General features: G+C 53.0%; 7 protein-coding genes across 7 annotated transcripts; 6 read left to right on the top strand and 1 right to left on the bottom strand.

The window, feature by feature from the left end:
* Positions 1-1,186: 1,186 nt before the first annotated feature.
* Positions 1,187-3,739, bottom strand: AA0111_g6040 (hypothetical protein; the record flags this gene model as incomplete). The annotated part of the gene is made up of 1 exon (XM_028652220.1): positions 1,187-3,739. One exon carries the CDS (start codon positions 3,737-3,739, stop codon positions 1,187-1,189), a length of 2,553 nt encoding a protein of 850 aa, XP_028506433.1.
* Positions 3,740-6,977: 3,238 nt separating this feature from the next.
* AA0111_g6039 (putative kinetochore protein nuf2) lies at positions 6,978-8,459 on the top strand (the record flags this gene model as incomplete). The annotated part of the gene is made up of 3 exons (XM_028652218.1): positions 6,978-7,070; positions 7,119-7,382; positions 7,431-8,459. The coding sequence occupies 3 exons, from the start codon at positions 6,978-6,980 to the stop codon at positions 8,457-8,459; spliced, it is 1,386 nt and encodes a 461-aa protein (XP_028506553.1).
* A 1,262-nt stretch (positions 8,460-9,721) lies between these two features.
* Positions 9,722-11,468, top strand: AA0111_g6038 (Homocitrate synthase; the record flags this gene model as incomplete). Its single annotated transcript, XM_028652217.1, has 5 exons — positions 9,722-9,905; positions 10,006-10,104; positions 10,164-10,234; positions 10,294-10,923; positions 10,989-11,468. The coding sequence occupies 5 exons, from the start codon at positions 9,722-9,724 to the stop codon at positions 11,466-11,468; spliced, it is 1,464 nt and encodes a 487-aa protein (XP_028506554.1).
* A 434-nt stretch (positions 11,469-11,902) lies between these two features.
* AA0111_g6037 (Isopentenyl-diphosphate) lies at positions 11,903-12,805 on the top strand (the record flags this gene model as incomplete). Its single annotated transcript, XM_028652216.1, has 3 exons — positions 11,903-12,128; positions 12,180-12,518; positions 12,573-12,805. 3 exons carry the CDS (start codon positions 11,903-11,905, stop codon positions 12,803-12,805), a joined length of 798 nt encoding a protein of 265 aa, XP_028506557.1.
* Positions 12,806-14,495: 1,690 nt separating this feature from the next.
* Positions 14,496-15,383, top strand: AA0111_g6036 (hypothetical protein; the record flags this gene model as incomplete). The annotated part of the gene is made up of 2 exons (XM_028652215.1): positions 14,496-14,899; positions 14,951-15,383. 2 exons carry the CDS (start codon positions 14,496-14,498, stop codon positions 15,381-15,383), a joined length of 837 nt encoding a protein of 278 aa, XP_028506558.1.
* A 1,054-nt stretch (positions 15,384-16,437) lies between these two features.
* AA0111_g6035 (hypothetical protein) lies at positions 16,438-17,829 on the top strand (the record flags this gene model as incomplete). The annotated part of the gene is made up of 1 exon (XM_028652214.1): positions 16,438-17,829. One exon carries the CDS (start codon positions 16,438-16,440, stop codon positions 17,827-17,829), a length of 1,392 nt encoding a protein of 463 aa, XP_028506555.1.
* A 615-nt stretch (positions 17,830-18,444) lies between these two features.
* Positions 18,445-19,188, top strand: AA0111_g6034 (C-8 sterol isomerase; the record flags this gene model as incomplete). Its single annotated transcript, XM_028652213.1, has 2 exons — positions 18,445-19,000; positions 19,094-19,188. The coding sequence occupies 2 exons, from the start codon at positions 18,445-18,447 to the stop codon at positions 19,186-19,188; spliced, it is 651 nt and encodes a 216-aa protein (XP_028506556.1).
* Between the last annotated feature and the right edge of the window lie 1,082 nt (positions 19,189-20,270).

Below are 20,270 nucleotides of genomic sequence, written 5' to 3'. Positions count from 1 at the left end.
TGTAGAAGCGTGGTTAGACAGCAGGGGAAGGACGATTTCAAAGAACTCGGCTGATGGACTGAACTGGCCGCCGTTGCCGATAACAATTCTGATGCGCTTATTTTTCGGCAAAGCCGTTCGAGTCCCTGCGCAAATCGAAGACTCGTAGAGATGCCGGGGAATGTGAGCGGAGATAGGGAAGGCGTTACTTACAATATCAAGGATTTGTGTGTATTTGGGATGGTCGACGGAGTAGGGTTTCTAAAGGGTTCTTAGGTTTGGCGTTATGATGATAAAGCGCGGATTACTGTACACTTGCGCCGCAGAGGGGCTGCCATGATAGATGACGTGCTTGCCCGACCGCCCGATTTGCCCCACCAGGGTCTGCCTTCTTCGTTAGGCAAGGCGACGGCAACATGCCTCCTGTGTACAGCCTCCAATACCGGATACGGTCAACGAAGACAACAACGGGGCAAACTTGGCTGTCATGTACACTATAGCCATGTAGCAGTCTGCTCTGTGTTGCGCGACGCATTCTAGAGTTACTGCGACCCCTTGCATGCACCCTAGCAGCACCACGTGGAATCGCTCAAACACGTGCGCACTACGTCACAGAACGCTGAAAGGCTTATTCGAGATCCAATGTGAGAATATACAAAGCTGATACAGCTGATTTAAACTAAGTTCTCTTCATAAAGAGTGGTGAACGCAGCATCTTCTCGACGCCATGCTCGTGGTATCTGCCCTGACTAAACCTTATACAATGTGGCAGTCCATATGACCCAAATCCAGGCTTCAAGCCCGTCTATATACTACAGATATTTCCTTACACGCCCAAAAGAACACAACCCGAAAAGAGGGTATCACAGAAGCAGCCCCAGGCAGCTTGTGGTATCACGCAGAAAAAAAAACTTTGAAACAAATGCCAACGCCACGCTATGCATGCAGTCTGGAAGATGATCCAAATCCAGTGGAGTAATCCGAGGGAGCACGTCCGTCCGAACCGTCGATTGGTCCAGGAACACATGCAGCCAAGCCAGAAAAAAGCAACAAACAGGTAAGGAAATTCGAATGAGTGGCTGTAGTTAGGGGAGAGACGTGTAAGGAAATGTAAAGGAGTGACAAGATACAAAGGAAAGCAAAATGAATGGCGTGGCTGGCATGCATGCATGTTCCTGGAAGAAATCAATCGTTAGGAACTGGTGTTTTACTCCTGCTCAGACATCCTGGGCGACCGGCCGTGTACTGGTGTACCCGATCGCTTCTGGATATCTAGAAGTCTTGCGGAACCAGCGCTGAGGTGACGAACGTGACCATGGCCTTTACCGAGATCGACGCTCTTAGCGCGCTGTACCAGCACTGGTTCCTCCGACGTTGGCGAAGTTGGTGAACCCGAGTCTGGTGACTCTTGCCCAACATCGGCAACTTTGGATGATGTATCCTCCGTGTCGTCTAGAAACATGCTGAGAAGGCCTTCAGTAGACTTGACGCGGGGCCGGCGGTGGATAATGGTAGGCTGACGACCGACACTGTTCTGGACGAATTCTCCTTCTTGAGCAGGTGGCAGGTCTTCGGATGGAGGCGCAACCTCCTCGTCGGACTCAGCCGCAGCATCTAGCGTCATAAGCGTGCTGCTAGCCTTGCGTCCCCGATCATCGCTTGCATAAGGGGATCGGCCTCTGTGGTCTGGCAGCGGAGTCAATCTCTTGAAGTATTCATCATCGGCCATGCCCAACTCCTCGTAGGACGCATTAAAATCGTCGTTCCGTAGCGGGGCAGAAGACGTCAGACTAGAGCGCATCTGCGATCTGTTTGACGATCGCTTTGGTGGTCGGCCAGAGAGCCAAGATCCCTCGGAGTCGACTGAGGCGAGCGATTGTGACATGACGTTGATGGGTGCACCTGGACTGACAGGAGAATCAGATCGATCTCCGGGAAGCGACCCAACCTGGAGGTCTGAAAGATGTTGGCTTCTTCGGCGGGCAGCAATGATGCTCGTCGAGGGGACTTCTGGTGACTGCACGCGTGAATCTGGGGGTGATAGAGGAAATTCTGGAAGATCCTCTCTGAATTTGGACATTGTCCGTCGGGGTACGCTGGAAGGTCTCCGAATTTGGATAGGTTGAGTAGGAGGTGCAGTTCCAACCAAATGAGCTGGGAGAGGTTGGCGAGACATGGACTCGCGCGAAGTGTTGGAAAAGGAGATCTCGGATGGCGTGGGTCGTGCTTGTTCTTGCGAGTTGCGCTTCCCTCGTCGGAATAGTGATGCAAATACACCCATGCGTCTGCCCTCTGAGCTACGCCGGCGCGTAGAAGAGCCCGGCTTTGAAGTGGCAAAGGTATCGGTGGTGTCAATGGGATGCAGCGAGCCGCTTCGAGTGGGATCGGGTCCATGCTCAATAGAGTCTACAGGCATATCGTTTGCGAGCTTCTCCGAGATGAGCTCGGGTAGAATCGAGGCGTTGGATGGGCCGCGGGTGTGTACGTGTGCGGAAGCACTGCCTTTTGAGTAACGAATTTCCCGAGCATTAGATACTACAGGCTCTTCAGTAGGGCTTTCCAGCGGTGTCGGCAGCTGGGTGTTGTCATTAGTACGAGGCGTGACAGGCATGTTCAGCCGCTGCGGCTGAGGTGGTGTAGATGGGCGGACGTCTTCCATGGGAGCAGGCGCCTCGCGCTCGATACCAAGACCAACCATGCCTGTACCCTCCTTGCGGGGAGTGGCAGGCGTTCCTCTTGCTTCAATGGCATTCTGTTTCTCTGCACGACGTTCTAGTCTTCTCCGTAACCGCTCCTGATCAGCCTTGGCCTTCTTTTCTCTCCGTCTCTTGTCTCGTTCTAGAATATCGCGTAGGGCACCGGCATCAAGTTCGTCGGCGAGGTCATCGATGCGGCTTGTCCTCCTGCTCGCCTTCTCGTCTGCACTGCTGCTAATGGGTCGACGTGTGGACTTTTCGCTGTAGGTGTTTGGTGACATGCGGTCACTGCCGTAGTGATTGGAGCCGACGGAGACGCGGATGGTTGGCCGTGGTGAGAACATGTCGAGTGCACTCACGCGGAAAGCACGGTTCTCTGAATTGCCCGACATGGATGAATGGATGGAGTTTTCGAGGGGCAGCGATACGTTGGACGTGGGACGCTCGAAGCGGTGGTTCAGGGCGCCCTTGACCTTCTTGCTGTCGCGGCGGAGCATGCCTCCAGAGTTGGCAGCGGGACGTTTCTGAGGCATGGGGAATGACATGGCGCGGATCTCCTCCTCGCGGACGTGATCATGTTCTTTTCGCCTCTTGCTCGACTTGCGGCGGACCAGGGAAGAGTCAGTAGGCGGATCCCTGCGCATGGACTGGGGTCGCTGGAGCTTGCCACGGTCCTTTGCAGAGGGCGGCAGGCTTTGGTGGGAGTGCGAGGAGTGGAAGTTGTAGGGGATGCCGGCATGTTCCTGCGTTATTGGGCGCAGGTGCGGGCTGTGAGCAAGGCGGTGCTGGTTGGGCAGGGCGGTGATGTCTTCGGCGCTCGACGGGGGCCACTCTTTCGCAAAGGCGGGCTCGGGAAGCGACTTTTCAACGTCGCGCATCGAGGCGGTAGTGGAGCGTGAACTACCCCTTCTGCGGCGCTGGCGCTGGCTGGACCCTCGTCGCGGTCCATTGCTGGTCTGAATCGTGTTGGTTTGCTCTGCGACAGGCCGCTTCCTGTCTGTAACCTCAGTGGGTCCGTCTTTGAACTTAGCGGCCTTTCTGCGTCTTCGCCCAAACAGCCACATGGAGCTGCGAGAGAGCGGGCGCCAGGGCAGCGGCGACTGTCGAAAAGAAATGCAGTTGAGCGTTGAGTCGCGGCCGTCGCGTTGGGCGGCGCGGGCGTGACGTGTGCGTGTGTGTGCGTGATAGCGATAATGCGTGCTATCTGAATACGGGAGTCTGGCTGCACGGTCGGTTGGGCTGCATATTGATGGGCGGGCTGGATGGGGCGACGGGTAGCTCTTGGCGCGAACGTTGGAGCGGGTGGGTGTGAATGCGATGTCAGGTCAGGTCAGGGACGGCGAAGGGGAGGAATGTGAATGTGAAGGCAGGTGGGAACGAGCGAGGACGCCGGTTGTGAATGCCCTGCCACAGCCTGTGTGTGATGTAAGGGACGATCCGCTCGTACTCCTAACAGGCTTGCACAGTGCAGGCGTGCCTTCAGGGCTTGGTTTGGTGGGCTCGACCCTCGCTGATGTCGATCCCCACCACCAGGCACACCAAAATAACTTTCTTTTGTTTCGGGCATTTGCCAGCCCTGTCCGTCGCGCGACTGTAACTGCTTTTACGATAGCACATTCACCTTGCTTCTGCCCCGGTGCTCCATGCCGTACCACGGCATCGTCGCTGTCTGTGACCTGCGCCGCCCAACACTGAACCACGACAAGTCTGCCACAACCAAACTCTGCCACGCCGTCCGGTCGATCTCGACATGGCGGCGCCGATGAACTCGGCTCAAAGGCCCTGTCGTTAAAAGCTGCCTAGTGCCTCTTCGACACGAACGCCGAACGCCACCCACACCCAGGAGCTGGGCTTCGCTCATCAAGCCAGCTGCCAATCACGCGCCCCAGCCTGGCCAGGACATGGACAGCTCAATCTCTCGACCAACATTCTCAGCTGGTCGCATGGCTACGAGCCACTTCGATGACGATGGCCTGGAAAAAACATATCTCGTCAGGCCCAGGGCCTCTGCAGCGACAACACACCTCGCGACGGTACCGTGCGTGCATGCCACCGTGCTGCGGGAAGTATCGAATATCCAAAATTCAGCGGGACATGGACAGCCACGTCGGTCTTGCAGGCCAACGGCGCAATTGTCTAGCCAGGGATTTCGAATCCTCCTGCAGCTGTCCCGGCCAGAAGAGCGTCGACAACAATGTCGTGCGCTCCTCCACTCAGGTACCCGTGTCTCCAACATGCACCTGTCCCATTCGTTCCGCGGGGATTCCTTATCGTTGCGGACTGCACCGTTGTCGGGCGGGAAAAACGGCTAGTCACATGCTTTGAGTTCTCGTCTGAAAGCTAATGGTCCTTCCAAGACTCACAGGCCGTGAAACCACCTAGGCGTGGCAAGGTCGTGTTTCAAGTGCACGATGCTGTGTTTTATCCTGTCTTACCTCGTTTGTGTCTTCGTACAGCCTGTTGCAATACCTGCACTTGGTTCCGCTTCTTGTGTCGTTGGTATTTCGCACCACCTGTGGACGTCTGGAACATATTTGCAGGGTCCGAAAAACGTCACAACTACGTCTAGCATGCAGGTTTCCCTTGTCTGGGGAAACGCATAGCGTGCCGTAGCCTAAAACCATACGCTTGCACGTGTCCAGATCCAACACTATCGAGAGATCGGCGCCTAACAATGAGGCTAAACTTCCCTACTTGACGTTCTTACAAGTCAACCGAGCGGTTCGAGCACGAAACGCACTACCAGACTTCAAAAGTAGGGTGGGTGTCATGAATCTTTGGTCCATCGCATGCATCGTCCACGATGGGAAGGTTTGGATGATATCTCTGATTTTAGGTCTTAGTAGATGCAGGAAACGCATTAGCTACGTCTCCGGTACCGAGATCTGACTCCGCCCCACCTGTGGAGTTGACCCTGATGGAACATGGCCAATCGAGTTGGACCTTCTGCGATCCTGAGCCGTGTAGACATATTCACCACAGTCGGAACCTTGCACGTAACATAGCAGCTACGACAGTCAGGCAATACTCGTTTGCATGGACGCTGTGGAAGCTCCGTAGCTCGCGAGAGGTTGGCTCCGCGCACAAATAACAATGGGCATTTAGCTACCCCGCCAACCATGCGAAACAAAACATGCCAGCACGGTAGTAGTAAGCTCGAAACCGTACGAGTGCATCGCCTGAAGAAAGCTCATATGGTGGTTGGTGTGCGCGCATCATGGACTGAGGAGGCAACCTTCATCTCGCCAGACTTGCGTCCTGGAGGCCTCATTTCCTGGTCATTTCGATACAAATTCTGATACTTGCTTGCCCTTTGCTTACCTGGAGAAAGTTTCCTCTATCTTGTATCCAGAATCAGTGCAGTCTTCAACCCCGCTTTGAATCCAGTATCCCCGAGTATGGTTATCTGGTTCTGGTGTTGACATCTGCGCTCATGCTCTACGTGGAGATATATCGATACACAAAACATTGCAACTGTGTGTGTCCATCACTCCGACATGCGCGAGTCTATACACATTGGAAGGTCTTGTGTATAATTCTGAATCTCCAATGAGACTACGAGCTCATAGCCTAAATCTGACCTGGGCAACCTTATATTGTGTACTCGTCGATCCAAACTTCACAAGATATTTGCCATGTAGCATGGTTGACCGTCGCTCATTACATCTCGAATATCGCAGTTACCTCGTACATTGACTCGAGTAATGAGAATGATGTAGAGAATCTCAGGTCTGTTTCAAACACGGATAGGTGTTGCGCTTGTCCATGGAGAGTCGGGTTGCCCGCAAAAACTTTGATATTCGTCCTAAATCAGTTCTTTCGCACTCATTCAGTTTGCATGAGAACGAACGAGTACTTGGTGAATATTGAAGAAGACTAAAGAGCCATGATCTGCTCACTTGCTGTCCTATCTGCTGTGTGGGCATCATTCCCATCAGACCAATCAGGCTTGATAATCAGCGTTTTCTATTGGCTAGATCTTCAGAAGCAGGAAAGGCTGATGTTTTGCATCGTGCGGCCATACAAGTGAAGACGCGTACAGCGGCTACACGCATTGCTTATCTTGTACAAACTGATGGGGAATGTGTGAGCTGTCGGTGGAGTTATGGATCGATGCGCTGTTACGCGATACTGTATCCGGAAGGGCGGCACCCGAGGTCGCTCCTTCCATGCCAACAAACTGCTGGACCCTGTAAACAAACACCGCCCACCGCCTGAACATTACCACCCCACGATAGCGAACAGCCCTACGCTACACGACTAAGACACTCACATCCGATTGAGATCGCGCAATAACCCAATATGTCTTACAACGGGCGCATGAGTATGGCGCGAACAACTCAGCACAACCAACGTGCGCCGCCCGTCAACGAACACGACGCATTTATGACTCTGGTATGGGCGCAGATTTCGTCCCACTTTGCGCATTACTGACGGATATAGCCCGACCATGAAATTGCAGGCTGCATCTCGGACATAGGGATTCAGTTTTCCGTCTCAGATCTACAGAAGCCGAATCCCCAAATCATCCAGAAGGTCTTCGAATGGCTCGCCGAGCTACTGATGAACACAACACGCGAAGTTGTTGCGCCGGCCATGCGCGCTGCCGCCGAAGACATGTGTGGTGGCGACGCGGAGAGGCTCTATACAAGCGACACGAGGGACCTGATGGCCTTTTTTGTCATCCTGAGGAAACTTCTTCGCGAAGTGAGTGCCTCTGAATTCGGGCCTTCCTGCCAGTACTAACGAGCTCAGTGCGGCATTCACGACTTCACTTTCAACGACCTTTATAAGCCTACCCACGGTCGCCTAGTCAAGATCTTCTCTTACATGATTAATTTCATCCGCTTCCGGGAGTCACAGACCGAGATCATAGATGAGCACTTCAACAAGGCGGAGCGCACGAAACTACGAATCGAACAACTATACGATGACAAGCAGGCAAAGGAAATGCAATTGGCCGAGCTTGAGCGCAACCGTGCGGCGACACAAAGGCTCATGCAAGAGAAGGAAAAGCGCAACAACGAGCTCAAGAGCAGGCTGCTGGAGTTGAAGAGGGGTCAAGAGGCGGTTGCAGAGAAACTCGAGCGTGCTAAAGCCGAGCAAGATAGGCTGAAGAAGCTCTTGCAGCAGAGGGTCGAGAACAAGGAGAATGTGCAGCGCGAGGTTGTAAAACTGAAGCCTTACACACAACAGAGCCCGACAGCGCTGGAAGAATCACTGCGAGACCTAAGCGACCGCCTCACTGGAGACAAGACCCAGATCGACATGCTAGACCGTCGTGCTCGAGCCCTTCAAACGTCTACCGACTCCTTCGCTGTAGTTGCGACTGACGTTACTTCGTGCACACGACTACTCACAGATGTACAAGCCGATCTATCACGCGAGGAGGAGGAGTTGGCAAAGGCATCAAGACACCGAGACGCATTGGCAGATCGAAGCAACAACGTCCGGGATGTCGAACGACAAGAGCGCCTCCTACAGAAGCAGCTAGGCAACATCAACGCACGAACCAGCAAACTCAAGACCAAGGGCGACGAGGAGGCGGAACGTGCGCGTAAGCGGATGGAGGAGCTACGAGAGACGCACGCGAAGCTGACCGAGGAGCGAGGGGAAAAAGGGCGTGAAATGGAGAGGAGGCGAGTACGCATCGAGCAGACGGAGAAGAAGATGGCTGAACTCAAGGACAACATTGAGAACGAGGTGCACGCTGCCCATGATGAGTACCTCAAGATGGAGAGTCACATCAAGCTTTATATTACGGAGATGGAGCAGAGCATCTAGGGTCGTTGTTGTCACGTACAATCAGCTTACGTTGGCGTTTGGAATCTTTTTGATGATACCAGGTTGCAGGGCTTGTGATACCATGTAGTTCTGATTTAATTACTGTTCTGTCTTGCCATTTTACGGTGCATTTGATATCCAGACCTCCCTTGTAACTTGCAGTCTTCCAAACCCATCATCATGAAAGCTACCAAGGTGCATGACCTAAATACAACGCAGGTCATGGGTCCATCACAGGTCGCTAGGGTTAGCACGCGTAATGTAGGCGGAGAATAAGTATAGATCAGGGTCTTTGCTATGTCCGATGCACCACGTCGAACGGAAGTACCTGCATATGACCCTGAGAACAACCAGCTTATCTCAAAGCTACGCGGGATGGAAGCAATAGAGTAGCACATTAGGCTTTGAGCTTGTGCTAGGGTTCAGAAAGGTACTTGAACGTCTGATCTTACAGCTTGAGACATAAGGCTCTTGATCTCGCACGGCTATTGAAGTGTTTCTACCTGATAGGTATGTACGTACCCTGAGGTCGTAACACGGGACTGGAAACCAGGGACGACCCGTACCGTGCTACATAGACCATGCATAGAGTTCCGGTCATGACTACCACTCTGGTGCAGGCCTCTTGGTACATACGACTTGTTTGACTCAAAGCGGGGTTGTATGACACCTACTGGCGAAAAGCTGTATATGCTTATCGTAAGGGATGAAAATATTTTCTAGACAGACTCATGTGTAGCGACCCACCGCTGTATTTTGTTTTTTGTATTTGTGACTGCACATGTTGGAAGATGCCAAATGTTGAGTGTGTCTTGGTATCGCGTGCAGCAAGTCCGCGGCCAATATCACCACCGAGCCTGGGTAACGAGGCGGTGAGGTGGATCGCCAATGGCATGGTCTGCGTGCAGATGTTCGTTGCTTGACCCAGGATAGGCATCCAGTCTGGAGCCTCGGCCGCACTTTCTCCAGGTTTGTGGAGAGAAAACAGATTGAGAGCGGAAAAACGAAGTCTGCTCCGCCTTGTGTGCATCAAAGCAGAGTCATCTCGTTGGCCGCCGCCAAACGGCAACCCCACATGCGAACGAAGGCGGCTAGCGCAGAGCTACAGACCCGATCCCGGCCCTGCGCTTTCATCATCGCTCTTCGCAGCAGATTTTTGTCCTTCTTGACTCACCTTGGAATTGATTGCCCAGCATTCAAATACCGCCCTTCATCCACCATCCCTCCTACCTCCTCATTCCCATCCACATCAATTGCCCAACATGTGTCCTCAACCCGAAGAAACACCTGCTACCAATGGCCATAGCAATGGCACCAACGGCGCCAACGGCAACAAGGAAGGCTTTACAGGCGTTCAGACCAGACAGAACCCTCACCCTTCGCACAAGAGCCCATACGCGCCCGTTGGCGACTTCTTGTCAAATGTTGGCCGATTCAAGATTATCGGTACGTCATAACGCCTATCTCGAGCGTTATCGGATGCGCACTCGCGCCGACTGAAGTTTTACTATTGGCAATTGAAAATAATGCTAACTTGCCTGTGCAGAGAGCACACTGAGAGAGGGCGAGCAATTCGCCAACGCCTACTTCGATCTCGAGGCCAAGATCAAGATTGCCAAAGCTCTTGACAACTTTGGTGTTGACTGTACGGCTACCCTCCGCGGCACTTGGCGCGAAGCTTTCAGAAGCTGACCACAAACCTAGACATTGAAGTTACCAGCCCTGCTGCCTCTGAGCAGTCAAGAAGGGACTGTGAAGCTCTTTGCAAGCTCGGAGTACGTAATTTTTTCTCGCTCTGTTTTGGCGGTGAGGACGCAATCTGACAACGTGCCAGTTGAAAGCCAAGATCCTTACTCACGTACGATGCCACATGGACGATGCCCGAATCGCTGTCGAGACTGGTGTCGATGGTCTCGATGTCGTCATCGGAACCTCGGCGTACCTCCGCGAGCACAGCCACGGCAAGGACATGACATACATCAAGAACACGGCGCTCGAGGTCATCGAGTTCGTTAAGAGCAAGGGCAAGGAGATCCGATTCAGCTCTGAGGACTCGTTCCGTTCAGACCTCGTCGACCTTCTGTCCATTTACAGCGCTGTCGACAAGGTTGGCGTCGACCGTGTTGGTATCGCTGATACCGTTGGTTGTGCATCTCCTCGTCAGGTCTACGACCTCGTACGAACTCTCCGTGGTGTCGTTTCTTGCGACATTGAGACACATTTCCACAACGATTCTGGCTGCGCCATTGCAAACGCTTTCTGCGCGCTAGAGGCTGGTGCCACTCACATCGATACCTCCGTACTTGGTATTGGTGAGCGTAATGGAATCACCCCTCTTGGAGGTCTCATGGCCCGCATGATCGTTGCGGACCGCGAATATGTCACCAGCAAGTACAACATTAAGGCTCTCAAGGAGGTTGAGGATCTGGTTGCCGATCTTGTTGAGGTCAACATTCCCTTCAACGTAAGTGCAAACTCCACTACTGTGCAGCAGTGAAGACTTGGCAGATCATGTACTAACTTGAGCAGAACTACATTACCGGATTCTGTGCTTTCACCCACAAGGCTGGTATCCACGCCAAGGCCATTCTCAACAACCCTTCGACATACGAAATTATCAACCCTCAAGATTTCGGCATGTCCCGATACGTACACTTTGCCAGCAGGCTTACTGGATGGAACGCGATCAAGAGCCGCGCTGAGCAGCTTGGCTTGAAGATGACCGACGCGCAGTACAAGGAGTGCACTTCCAAGATCAAGGCTATTGCAGACATCCGCAAGATTGCTCTTGACGACACCGACTCGATCATCCGTACCTACCACAACAACCTTCACGCTAAGGAGGAGGTACCCCTTCTTCCTGGTATGACCGAGGAAGAGAAGAAGAAGTTCGCTCAGGCTGAGGCCGAGCTGAACGGCGTCTCAGAGAAGCGGGAGCTTGACGCTACCGCCGATGCACAGGCCGAGGTGCCTGTTGCCAAGAAGAACAAGACTGCCACTGTGGCTTAAGCGCAAGACGCTTTGTATATATTGGACTTTTGGAGTTGGTTGATTTCTTTACTGTTATCAGGGGTTTGTCTTTTCGAGCATATTCGCATGTCTTCCGGTTACGGAAAAGTTTCTGAGTTATTGATACCTGGATCGAAAAGCCCAATGGCTTCGGCAAAGTGTATAGCATGATGAGCAACGGTCAAAACTAGACAATAAGACAAAAGCGCTTGCAAACAAAAACTTTTCCTATGGTGATCTGGTGCGTTGCTCATTGCCACATGCATACTGGCGAACTGCCAGTTGACCCAGACCGCCGCGGAGGCGGAACCCTGCATGGGGGACAGGGGCGCGTGCTCGCTTTGTTCAATACCCCCCGACCGCCCCTCCTACTCCTCGGGACATATTTTCTACGCCTCAATTTCCCTCGCCTGCACGCGTGTCGGTTCGCAATCATGAGTACTATCGAGACTGTCACTCAGCACCCTGAGATCACGGCGGAGAACGTCCTGCGCCTTTTCCCCGAAGTAAACACCACCCTCATCGGAGGATCGCACAACTCGGCCACGAGCGACAATGCGCTCCAGGGCTACGACGAGGAGCAGATACGGCTGATGGACGAGGTGTGCATCGTGCTGGACAACAACGACATCCCAATCGGCAGTGCGACCAAGAAGCTCTGTAAGTGGCTACAGCGCGATTCGTAAATTGGCCGGTACTGACATGTTGCAGGTCATTTGATGGAGAACATCGATCGAGGCCTCCTTCACCGTGCATTCTCCGTCTTCCTCTTCGACTCTCAGAACCGTCTCCTTCTTCAGCAGCGCGCGACCGAGAAGATTACATTCCCGGATATGTGGACAAACACATGCTGTTCGCACCCGCTAGGCATACCAGGAGAGACTGGCGTTGGTCTGCAAGAATCGATCCAGGGCGTGCGTCGCGCAGCAGTGCGCAAGCTGGACCATGAACTGGGCATCAAGGCCGAACAAGTGCCCATAGACGACTTCAAATTCCTCACCCGGATACACTACAAGTCGCCTAGTGACGGCAAGTGGGGCGAGCATGAGAGTAAGTTGTGCTACTGACTCTTGGATACGTGGACGGGTACTTACGAATCATTAGTTGACTACATCCTATTCATGAAGGCCGATGTGGACCTCAATGTCAACCCCAACGAGGCCCGCGATTCAAGATGGGTGTCCCAGGAGGACCTCAAGACCATGTTCCAGGACAAGTCGCTCAAGTTCACGCCGTGGTTCAAGCTCATCTGCGAAAGCATGCTTTTCGAATGGTGGGACCACCTCGATTCTGGTTTGGAGAAGTACATGGGAGAGACAGAGATTCGTCGCATGTAAAAAGCATGGACAAGCTTTCCCAACGACATGAAGAGCACCGTAATATGTGCATCGATCCCTTGGATGCTATTCGAGCGTACCGGCTTCCAGATCCTTGGTCTAGATTACCCAATTCCTGAAAGTGAGGCGGTACGTGCATGCAGGCTCGGCCTCCTTAGATACCACAACTGCCATTTGATCCAGTCATTGACCATTGAATCATTCCCCACGCACACTAGTCGTCGTGGCTTTATCGTGCGCGCATCAAGGTCCGCTCCTCTCCTATCATTGTGTTCTAATAACATTGCGTGACAGTTGATCCAGCCTAGCCCCGCCTACCGCATATCTCCAGCTGATAGATTAGTAGCATCCGAGCCAGACGCAGACAATCATGTAGCGGAAGTATTCCGGGTGTTTGCTTTATCATTAGCTACCAGAGAGCGTAGGCCTAATGCTGGTGTTACTTTTGCGCTTACCTGTTCTGAGGAGGTACAACCGAGGTGTGCAACGCAACCCTTCCTCTCCACCCCACAGTTTCCCGCCAGGCGTCCGATGTCAGCCCGGTACTCTCTGCCTTGACTCTCTATCGCCAAATGTAGTTCACAAGCAAGCTGCGAGTTGTAACGCCAAACGATTAGCAAGCAAGCCACAGGGCAACGTCTACGCTGAGCCGCTTCGGCCCGACACCAAGTCGAAGGTCACAGGACGAATGAGAAGGACACTCGCATGTGTAACAGCCTAAGTGGTTGGTCCGAAGATAGCTCCCGTGTTGAGCTACATCCGTGAAGCATGACCTTTACCTCCACCTGGCGGCGCTTGGTGCGCCGATCGTACAGGGTGGATGGAGGTATATCAAACTCCCGACTTCCCATCTCTGACTCCACCACAAAGACACACAAGCCTTACATCTGGCGCAGGGTGCCGACCGTCAGCTTACACTCACCTCACGTCACTAGCCACTGCACCCCCACGCCATACGCAACCCGCTGCAGCCGACCTCCGTTCGCGATCCTTCATAAGACGCCCGCTGCTGCTCGACATCAGCCAAGCATCGTACTGCAGTGCTGCCACTGGTCTTGTGACAAAGCTGCCAGCGAGTCAAAAAGCAAAGTCCAAACTCTAAGCAGCCATACATCAACTGGCACCGTCCACACGCACATAAAGGTTGGCACATCGTTCACCCAAGGCGCATATTATCGACGCAAAACTACCTCATCGGACTGACACACTACGTCTGTCGAGCCTGAAATCAAGAGGGAGCTCATCTAGCCTCTTACATTGATGTCGGTAGATCTACGTCAAGCCTTCACTTCATTACGCTACCCATCTCGAGTCGATACCGTCTCGAGATCGCAGCTCTCCAGAGTTCACACGGGAGATCTTAATCGTCCGGCTAAAACGTAAACAACAAGCGAAGTCAGAAAAGGTATACTACATGGCAGGCAATCGACGGTCACGGCTCCTGCTCAGCCCACGACGACCCATTGCCACAACCAGACTAATCACAATCTAGTCGTGTTGTTTGAACTCCAGGTGCTCATCTAGATATACCGCGGTTCAAGTGACTAACCTCTCACCCCTTCGCCGAATCCTGTTCAAAGCCCTGCGGGGAACACCTCACGCTGGCGAATTCCACGACTGTCCCTATAACCAAACGAAGCGGCAGATCCCACTTAAATACTAGTAGAAGCTTGCGGTCAAAACTGCAATCATGGCGAAAACATTCTCTCCCGTTACGCCAGTCAGCTGTAATTACACAGTGGACACCAAGTCATCAACCTTGAAGTCTGCTAACATTAGGATCAATGAGGTACCTGCTAGCTTCAGAATCCTGAAGCAAAAGACAAATGGTGCTGACGCTACTTTTCTGCCTCCGCTCACCGACGGCGTCCGCGTCGTTACGGCTGTGGAGTACAAGCAGGCGGCTGAGTGTCTGGCGCAAGCCTTTGGCCAGGACGATGTTGCCAGGTACTTCATTGACGTACCTGATCGTGAGCACTGGACCGAAGAGCAGAAATGGGCATTGCATGTCGAAATACTTGAGTACATAACGTATGCTCACATTCTCAAGGGACTAGTGACTACGGTAGGCGACTTCGAAGCAGTCGCACTGTGGTAAGTTATCGATGCTGTGAAGCTGGTATGGTTTGGAGCTCACGCACGTAGGATGCCGCCCGGCCAGAACATGGACGACTACCTGACGATTTTCCGCTCTGGCATGTGGCGTCTCAACTACCGCCTTTCCTCTGAAGGCAAACGCCGTTTCTTCGACGAATTCCTGCCCCTCCTCCACGACACTATGCATAGCGCGCTTGGTGAGCGAGAGCATGACGCCTGGTACCTTGTTTACCTAGGTACCAAGCCTAGTGGCCGTGGTAAAGGTCATGCTCGCAAGCTTATTGAACATATAACGAAGCTTGCAGACCGCGAGGGAAGACCGTGCTACCTGGAGTCGAGCAACGAGACGAACCCTCCGATCTACAGAAAGTTTGGCTTCGAGGAGACGAGAAGGATCAATCTGCAGAGGGGTGGTAGGAACATCCCGTTGGACATTATGGTTCGAGAGCCTGTTGGAATGGAGAAGAAGGGTGGTGCGTAGAAGGATGATAGAATGCTGATAGGAAGAGCACCATTTCAACATGCGTGTGTCTCCGAAGAACACGAGCTTCGTGTGATGGGCGATTGCAATATCCTTCAACAGGATCGTTAGAGACAGGCGCGAGTCTATGTCTGTTAGCTACATTCGTTCAACTTCACCTAGATAGATTATCGCATAACGCCGAAGTCAGCGGCGGTGATTGTTGCAACTTGATGTCCTTGACTATCGCGTGAACAGGTCGTGACGAATTGCTGATGAAGATTTGGACGACTGTTGAGCTCCCAACCCTCGTGGACCCGACTTTGTAGTTGGGATCAGGTCCTAACAGATGACCGAGCACACGATAAGCAAAACACGTTTCACATGCCATACGAGAGGCTCCCCAAAAAGGCCGTCAAGAGACGAAGTGCTGACGTTACGTTATGCGCCGCGGATCGCAATACATCGATAAGCCAAGCGTGCATCCATGGGTTCGAGAGGCATGCCGATTATGGAAGATTGAAGATGCGAAGATTGGTTACACGAGAAATTGGCGGTGGAGCATGATAATCGCTGGGTGGGCAGTGCAACATTGACGACAAATTGCGGTGTCATGAAACGCGGCATTGTTGCCCAGTTGCCAAACATGCTACGCCCTTCATCTCCCTCCTGATCCGTTTGTGCCGAGTGTATACCTCTACCCCTTCGCCCACACCGTCGAGGCTGCGTGACTGTCTGCGCGAGTGTTTTCAGTGATTGTTCTCTAGCTTCATCTTTCCCGGCGGCGTAATCGATAAAAAAGTGGTGTCTCCCCACTCGCGAATCCGCTTCTCAGTCCACTCGGCCGCATCCGCAGCGCTACCTAACGCACCCCGCAAGCCTCGCCCATTGCGCGCGTCGAGGGCCTGCAAAAGGTCATCGTGCAGCCTGCCAGCACATCTGCGCAGAAGGAAGGTTTTTTGCTGGAGCCTGCCACTCGACCGACTCCACGTAACACCACACCACGCGCCCTCTCGCTCTCGCTCCCCCAATCTTGACTCCGCACCCTCGCTGCCTCACCTCAACCCTACTCACAATGGTCACCCAGCGCAGATACTCGGTCACGGGCCAGACGCCCCCGGACGATGCTGAAGCCATGAAAGCGCGCTCTCCAAAACTCCAACCTCTTGATACTAGTGTGCAAACAACGCCGTGCGGCTACTGTGACGGCGCGCCCGAGCTGAGCACGAGCAGCGAGGATAGCGCCGCCAGCCAGCGGAGAGGACGGAACATGTCCCAAAAGGGTACCATTGTACGCACTTCGAGCAAACGATCTGCCACCCAGCTACCTTCGCCCAGCTCGCCCACGCACCAGCTGCCGCCCAAGATCCCGAGATACAGACTCAACGTGGACATAGACATAGGCTCCGATACAGACACCGACTCGGACGACGCCGACTTGCTGGGAGATGGGAGCGAGCACAGCGACTGCCACGGCTTCGAGAGCCAGGCCACTTCGTTTCCGTCAACACCCGAGCACTCGCAACAGTACGGCGTATCGACTCTGCCCGATGCCACGCGTTTGGAAGGTCTGCAGCTGTATGCAGAGGAAAGACCTGACGACGATGAGCACATGGACGACTACGCGCTTTCCCCGTCCCATTCTAGAAACCACAGCCTCGACCGCATCCAGCTCGATGGGTCCAACGACGTGCAGAAGGATTGGGCCGCACACATTGCCCTGCACCAAGAAAAGGCAGAGATTATCCATATGGAAGATATCCAGGCCACATCAGTCCATGATATCGATACACTCCCTACCAATGACATGACCATGACGTCCGCCCCACCCACCTTCGTTACACTGCCACCAGAGATCCGCCATCAGATCTACCGCAATTGTGAGAACCTCGTCATTGATAAACCCCTCGTATACTGCATCTCTACCTTTGACGGCCAGATGCAGCACGCACTCGCTTCAGTATCCCGCCTCGTCCGCTCCGAAGCTCTCGCCATCTTCTACAGCTATAACCTGTGGGTCATCAAAGTCGAGTTCAAGATGATGTACGAGGCCTTTCAAGACTGGATCATCCGCCTGGGGGACGGCGCAGGACTGCTAAGACTGGTTAGCTTCTCGGTACGCGGCTCGCTGTTCAAGCCCAGGAGGAATCATACACAGAGTGTGTTGATCCATGGACACCTTGTGCAGCTTGCTCCGGGCGTTATTGGGCCAGCGACGACACGAGAGGAACTGTACTGCCCACCGGACGGTGACGCCAGTTTCAAGATCGATCTTAGTGAAAAGTTCGCTGGTGGCAGGGTGCAGCTAGTGCGGAATGACGGCACGAGAGAGGCAGGTGAGCAAGCAAGAGCTCACCTGGGCAAGATGGTGGAGGTGCTCTGGGCGAAGCGAAAAGCGGGAACACTGAACGGCCAGGATTGGATTAACATGGTGGATGGCTTCATTACCTTCATCGGAGGCTGGTGATATCTACAGGGACAACACTTTTTAATGTGCATATGGTGTTTGGACATATTGTTCGTGTGTAATCGCGTCTAGCATGATTTTTACGACGTTCTGCATGGTTTATGGCGTTGTCAGGGACGGGAAAAGATTCTGACTCGGGGATAACATATATCGCATTTTTCAAATATTAACCCAAGAGTAATGGTGGGGATGGAAGAGGAGGTAATACTCTCAATGTTGTAGGCAGCTTTGATTTGTAAAATTTATACCCATTTATCTTCAATCTTTTCTTCCTGTCTGCAAAGGAGATGACTAACATACGCAACTGACTGCACAGTATAACCACCGCTTATTAGATGGGCCAAGATTGCTCCTTTCCACCCGGAACACGGGTATCCTCATAGCAGACAACAGGCCATCTTCCACATGAGCTGACGATCCGGGGTCCCGGACTTCTCCTATTCCGGCTGGCACGTGCGTTCTGATAATGAAGAAAATCCTCACGATCCTCATAAAGTGCAGCGCAACGGAAACAAAAAACAAACATTACACTCCTTCGCAAAGAGTTTATAATCGAATCCGGTCGGCTTCTTTCTCACCTTATACATTCCTTACCGGAGGCAGCACCAAGCCAAGATGCGTATTCTCCTCGCGCTCGGCGCCATCCTCGGCGTCCTAACAACACTCATGTACAGCCTGGACTCGCACCTTGAGAAGTTCTACATCTTCACTCCTTCTGAACTTCACAGTCTCAGTCAGGAAGCCATTTCCCTCCACGGAAACGACACGGCTTCTGTCGTGTCCCACATTGTATCTACCCTCTCTGCAACCCACGGTCCCCACATCAACCTGGACGAAGAATGGATCTTTAACAATGCGGGTGGTGCCATGGGCGCCATGTACATTATCCACGCGTCTATTACTGAGTATCTGATTGTCTTTGGAACAGCGATTGGAACCGAGGGTCATACGGGTCGGCATACGGCAGATGACTACTTTCACATCTTGAAGGGCGAGCAGCTGGCGTACCGACCTGGAAGGGGCATTTACGAGGCCGAGGTGTACCCTCAGGGAAGTGTGCATCATCTTACTAGGGGCGATGTTAAGCAGTATAAGATGGACAGTGGGTGCTTTGCGTTGGAGTATGCGAGGGGATGGATTCCGCCTATGCTTGGGTTTGGGTACGCCGACAGTAAGTTTGTTGACTCTTTTACCCTCTTTCTATCCTGTTATGTTCTAGAGATGAAGGCAGTACTTGGAGAGTACATGGCTAACAGAATCGTAGCGTTCTCGAGTACATTGGACTTCCCGACACTCTGGAGGACCACTGTGGTCACTGGACGGGAGATGATTGGGAACTTGATGATGGGCAAGTTGTAAGAGGTAGAAGCTGTGAGTGGGGTGAGAAGGTGTGCGTCCAGAGTTGAACACTGCCGCGCTGTAAGATCGAATTCGGGAAAAATGTCGCTCGTAATGATACTACCTCCATTAGAGGATTACGAGCTGGTTCTACAGCAGATCACAATAAGCAAAAACGTATACCCATCCGCGGACAAGGAGCAATACGACGTCTGTATAGCATGCTTTCCCTGCATTGGATTGGCCCACGATATACTTTCCTCTGTCGGTGCTCTCCACCAAGCTATACGTCATACAATCAATGCCATGTCGGAACTACGGCATTGACATGTTCGACAAAATTCTCTACAAGCAAGTTTCTTGATCAGATGGACGTAGCTCGATTTTGCTGCATCAGATGCGCATCATAGTCATGCGGTAGTAAGAGCTGTATTTTAGTAGTAGGCAAATGGCGGATCAGATAGTGCCCAACACGGGGAGTTTTGGCCGTGTCTTTGCAAGCGACGCCTCTCTGAGCATCATGTGTTGTACATGTACCGTAATGGTGTAAGTTTACCTTTACAGAGGCCGCGACATCCGTTTTGCCTCCTGCAAGATGTACACCGAGTATGCACTCGGGTTCTTCAGCTCTTGTTTGAAGTCAGGGTTTCGGCATCAGACGGCAGCCAAGGCATCGTGGACAAGGGCGGACGAGAATGCCCGGTGGTCGTGTTCGAGACCTGGTGCTATTATAGGTTCAGAAAGCTAGATGATGGCAGGCGCTGCTAGTCACGTCAAACTTTGAGGCTAGCAAACGTGCTGTCGAGAAAGTTTTCCCCTTTGCATCATCAAAAGGTAGGCGGGAGTGAAAGCAGCTACGGCTGTTACGAAGGGGCTGGGGTGGAGAGCTGGAAGAGGCTGGGCAATAAATCAAGCTCCCAGTAGCCTGCATGCGGTCTTGTCAACGGGCCAATGTGGACGCAGCGAACGGGAGCAGGGGTTAGGTAGTGTAGGCAGGACGGGCGCGCGGGAGAGAATATTGAATTGCGATTATCCAGACGCTGTGCGTCAGGGCCCTCGGTGCGTAGGAGGCGTACCGCGCGCTCCACGGTGGTCAGGGAGCC

Source organism: Alternaria arborescens (assembly GCF_004154835.1).
Source record: "Alternaria arborescens strain FERA 675 chromosome Unknown contig_12, whole genome shotgun sequence".
In the NCBI taxonomy this organism is placed as follows: Eukaryota; Fungi; Ascomycota; class Dothideomycetes; order Pleosporales; family Pleosporaceae; genus Alternaria; species Alternaria arborescens.
The sequence above is the reverse complement of the archived record's forward strand: the minus strand, read 5'-3'. Positions and strand labels throughout refer to the sequence as shown.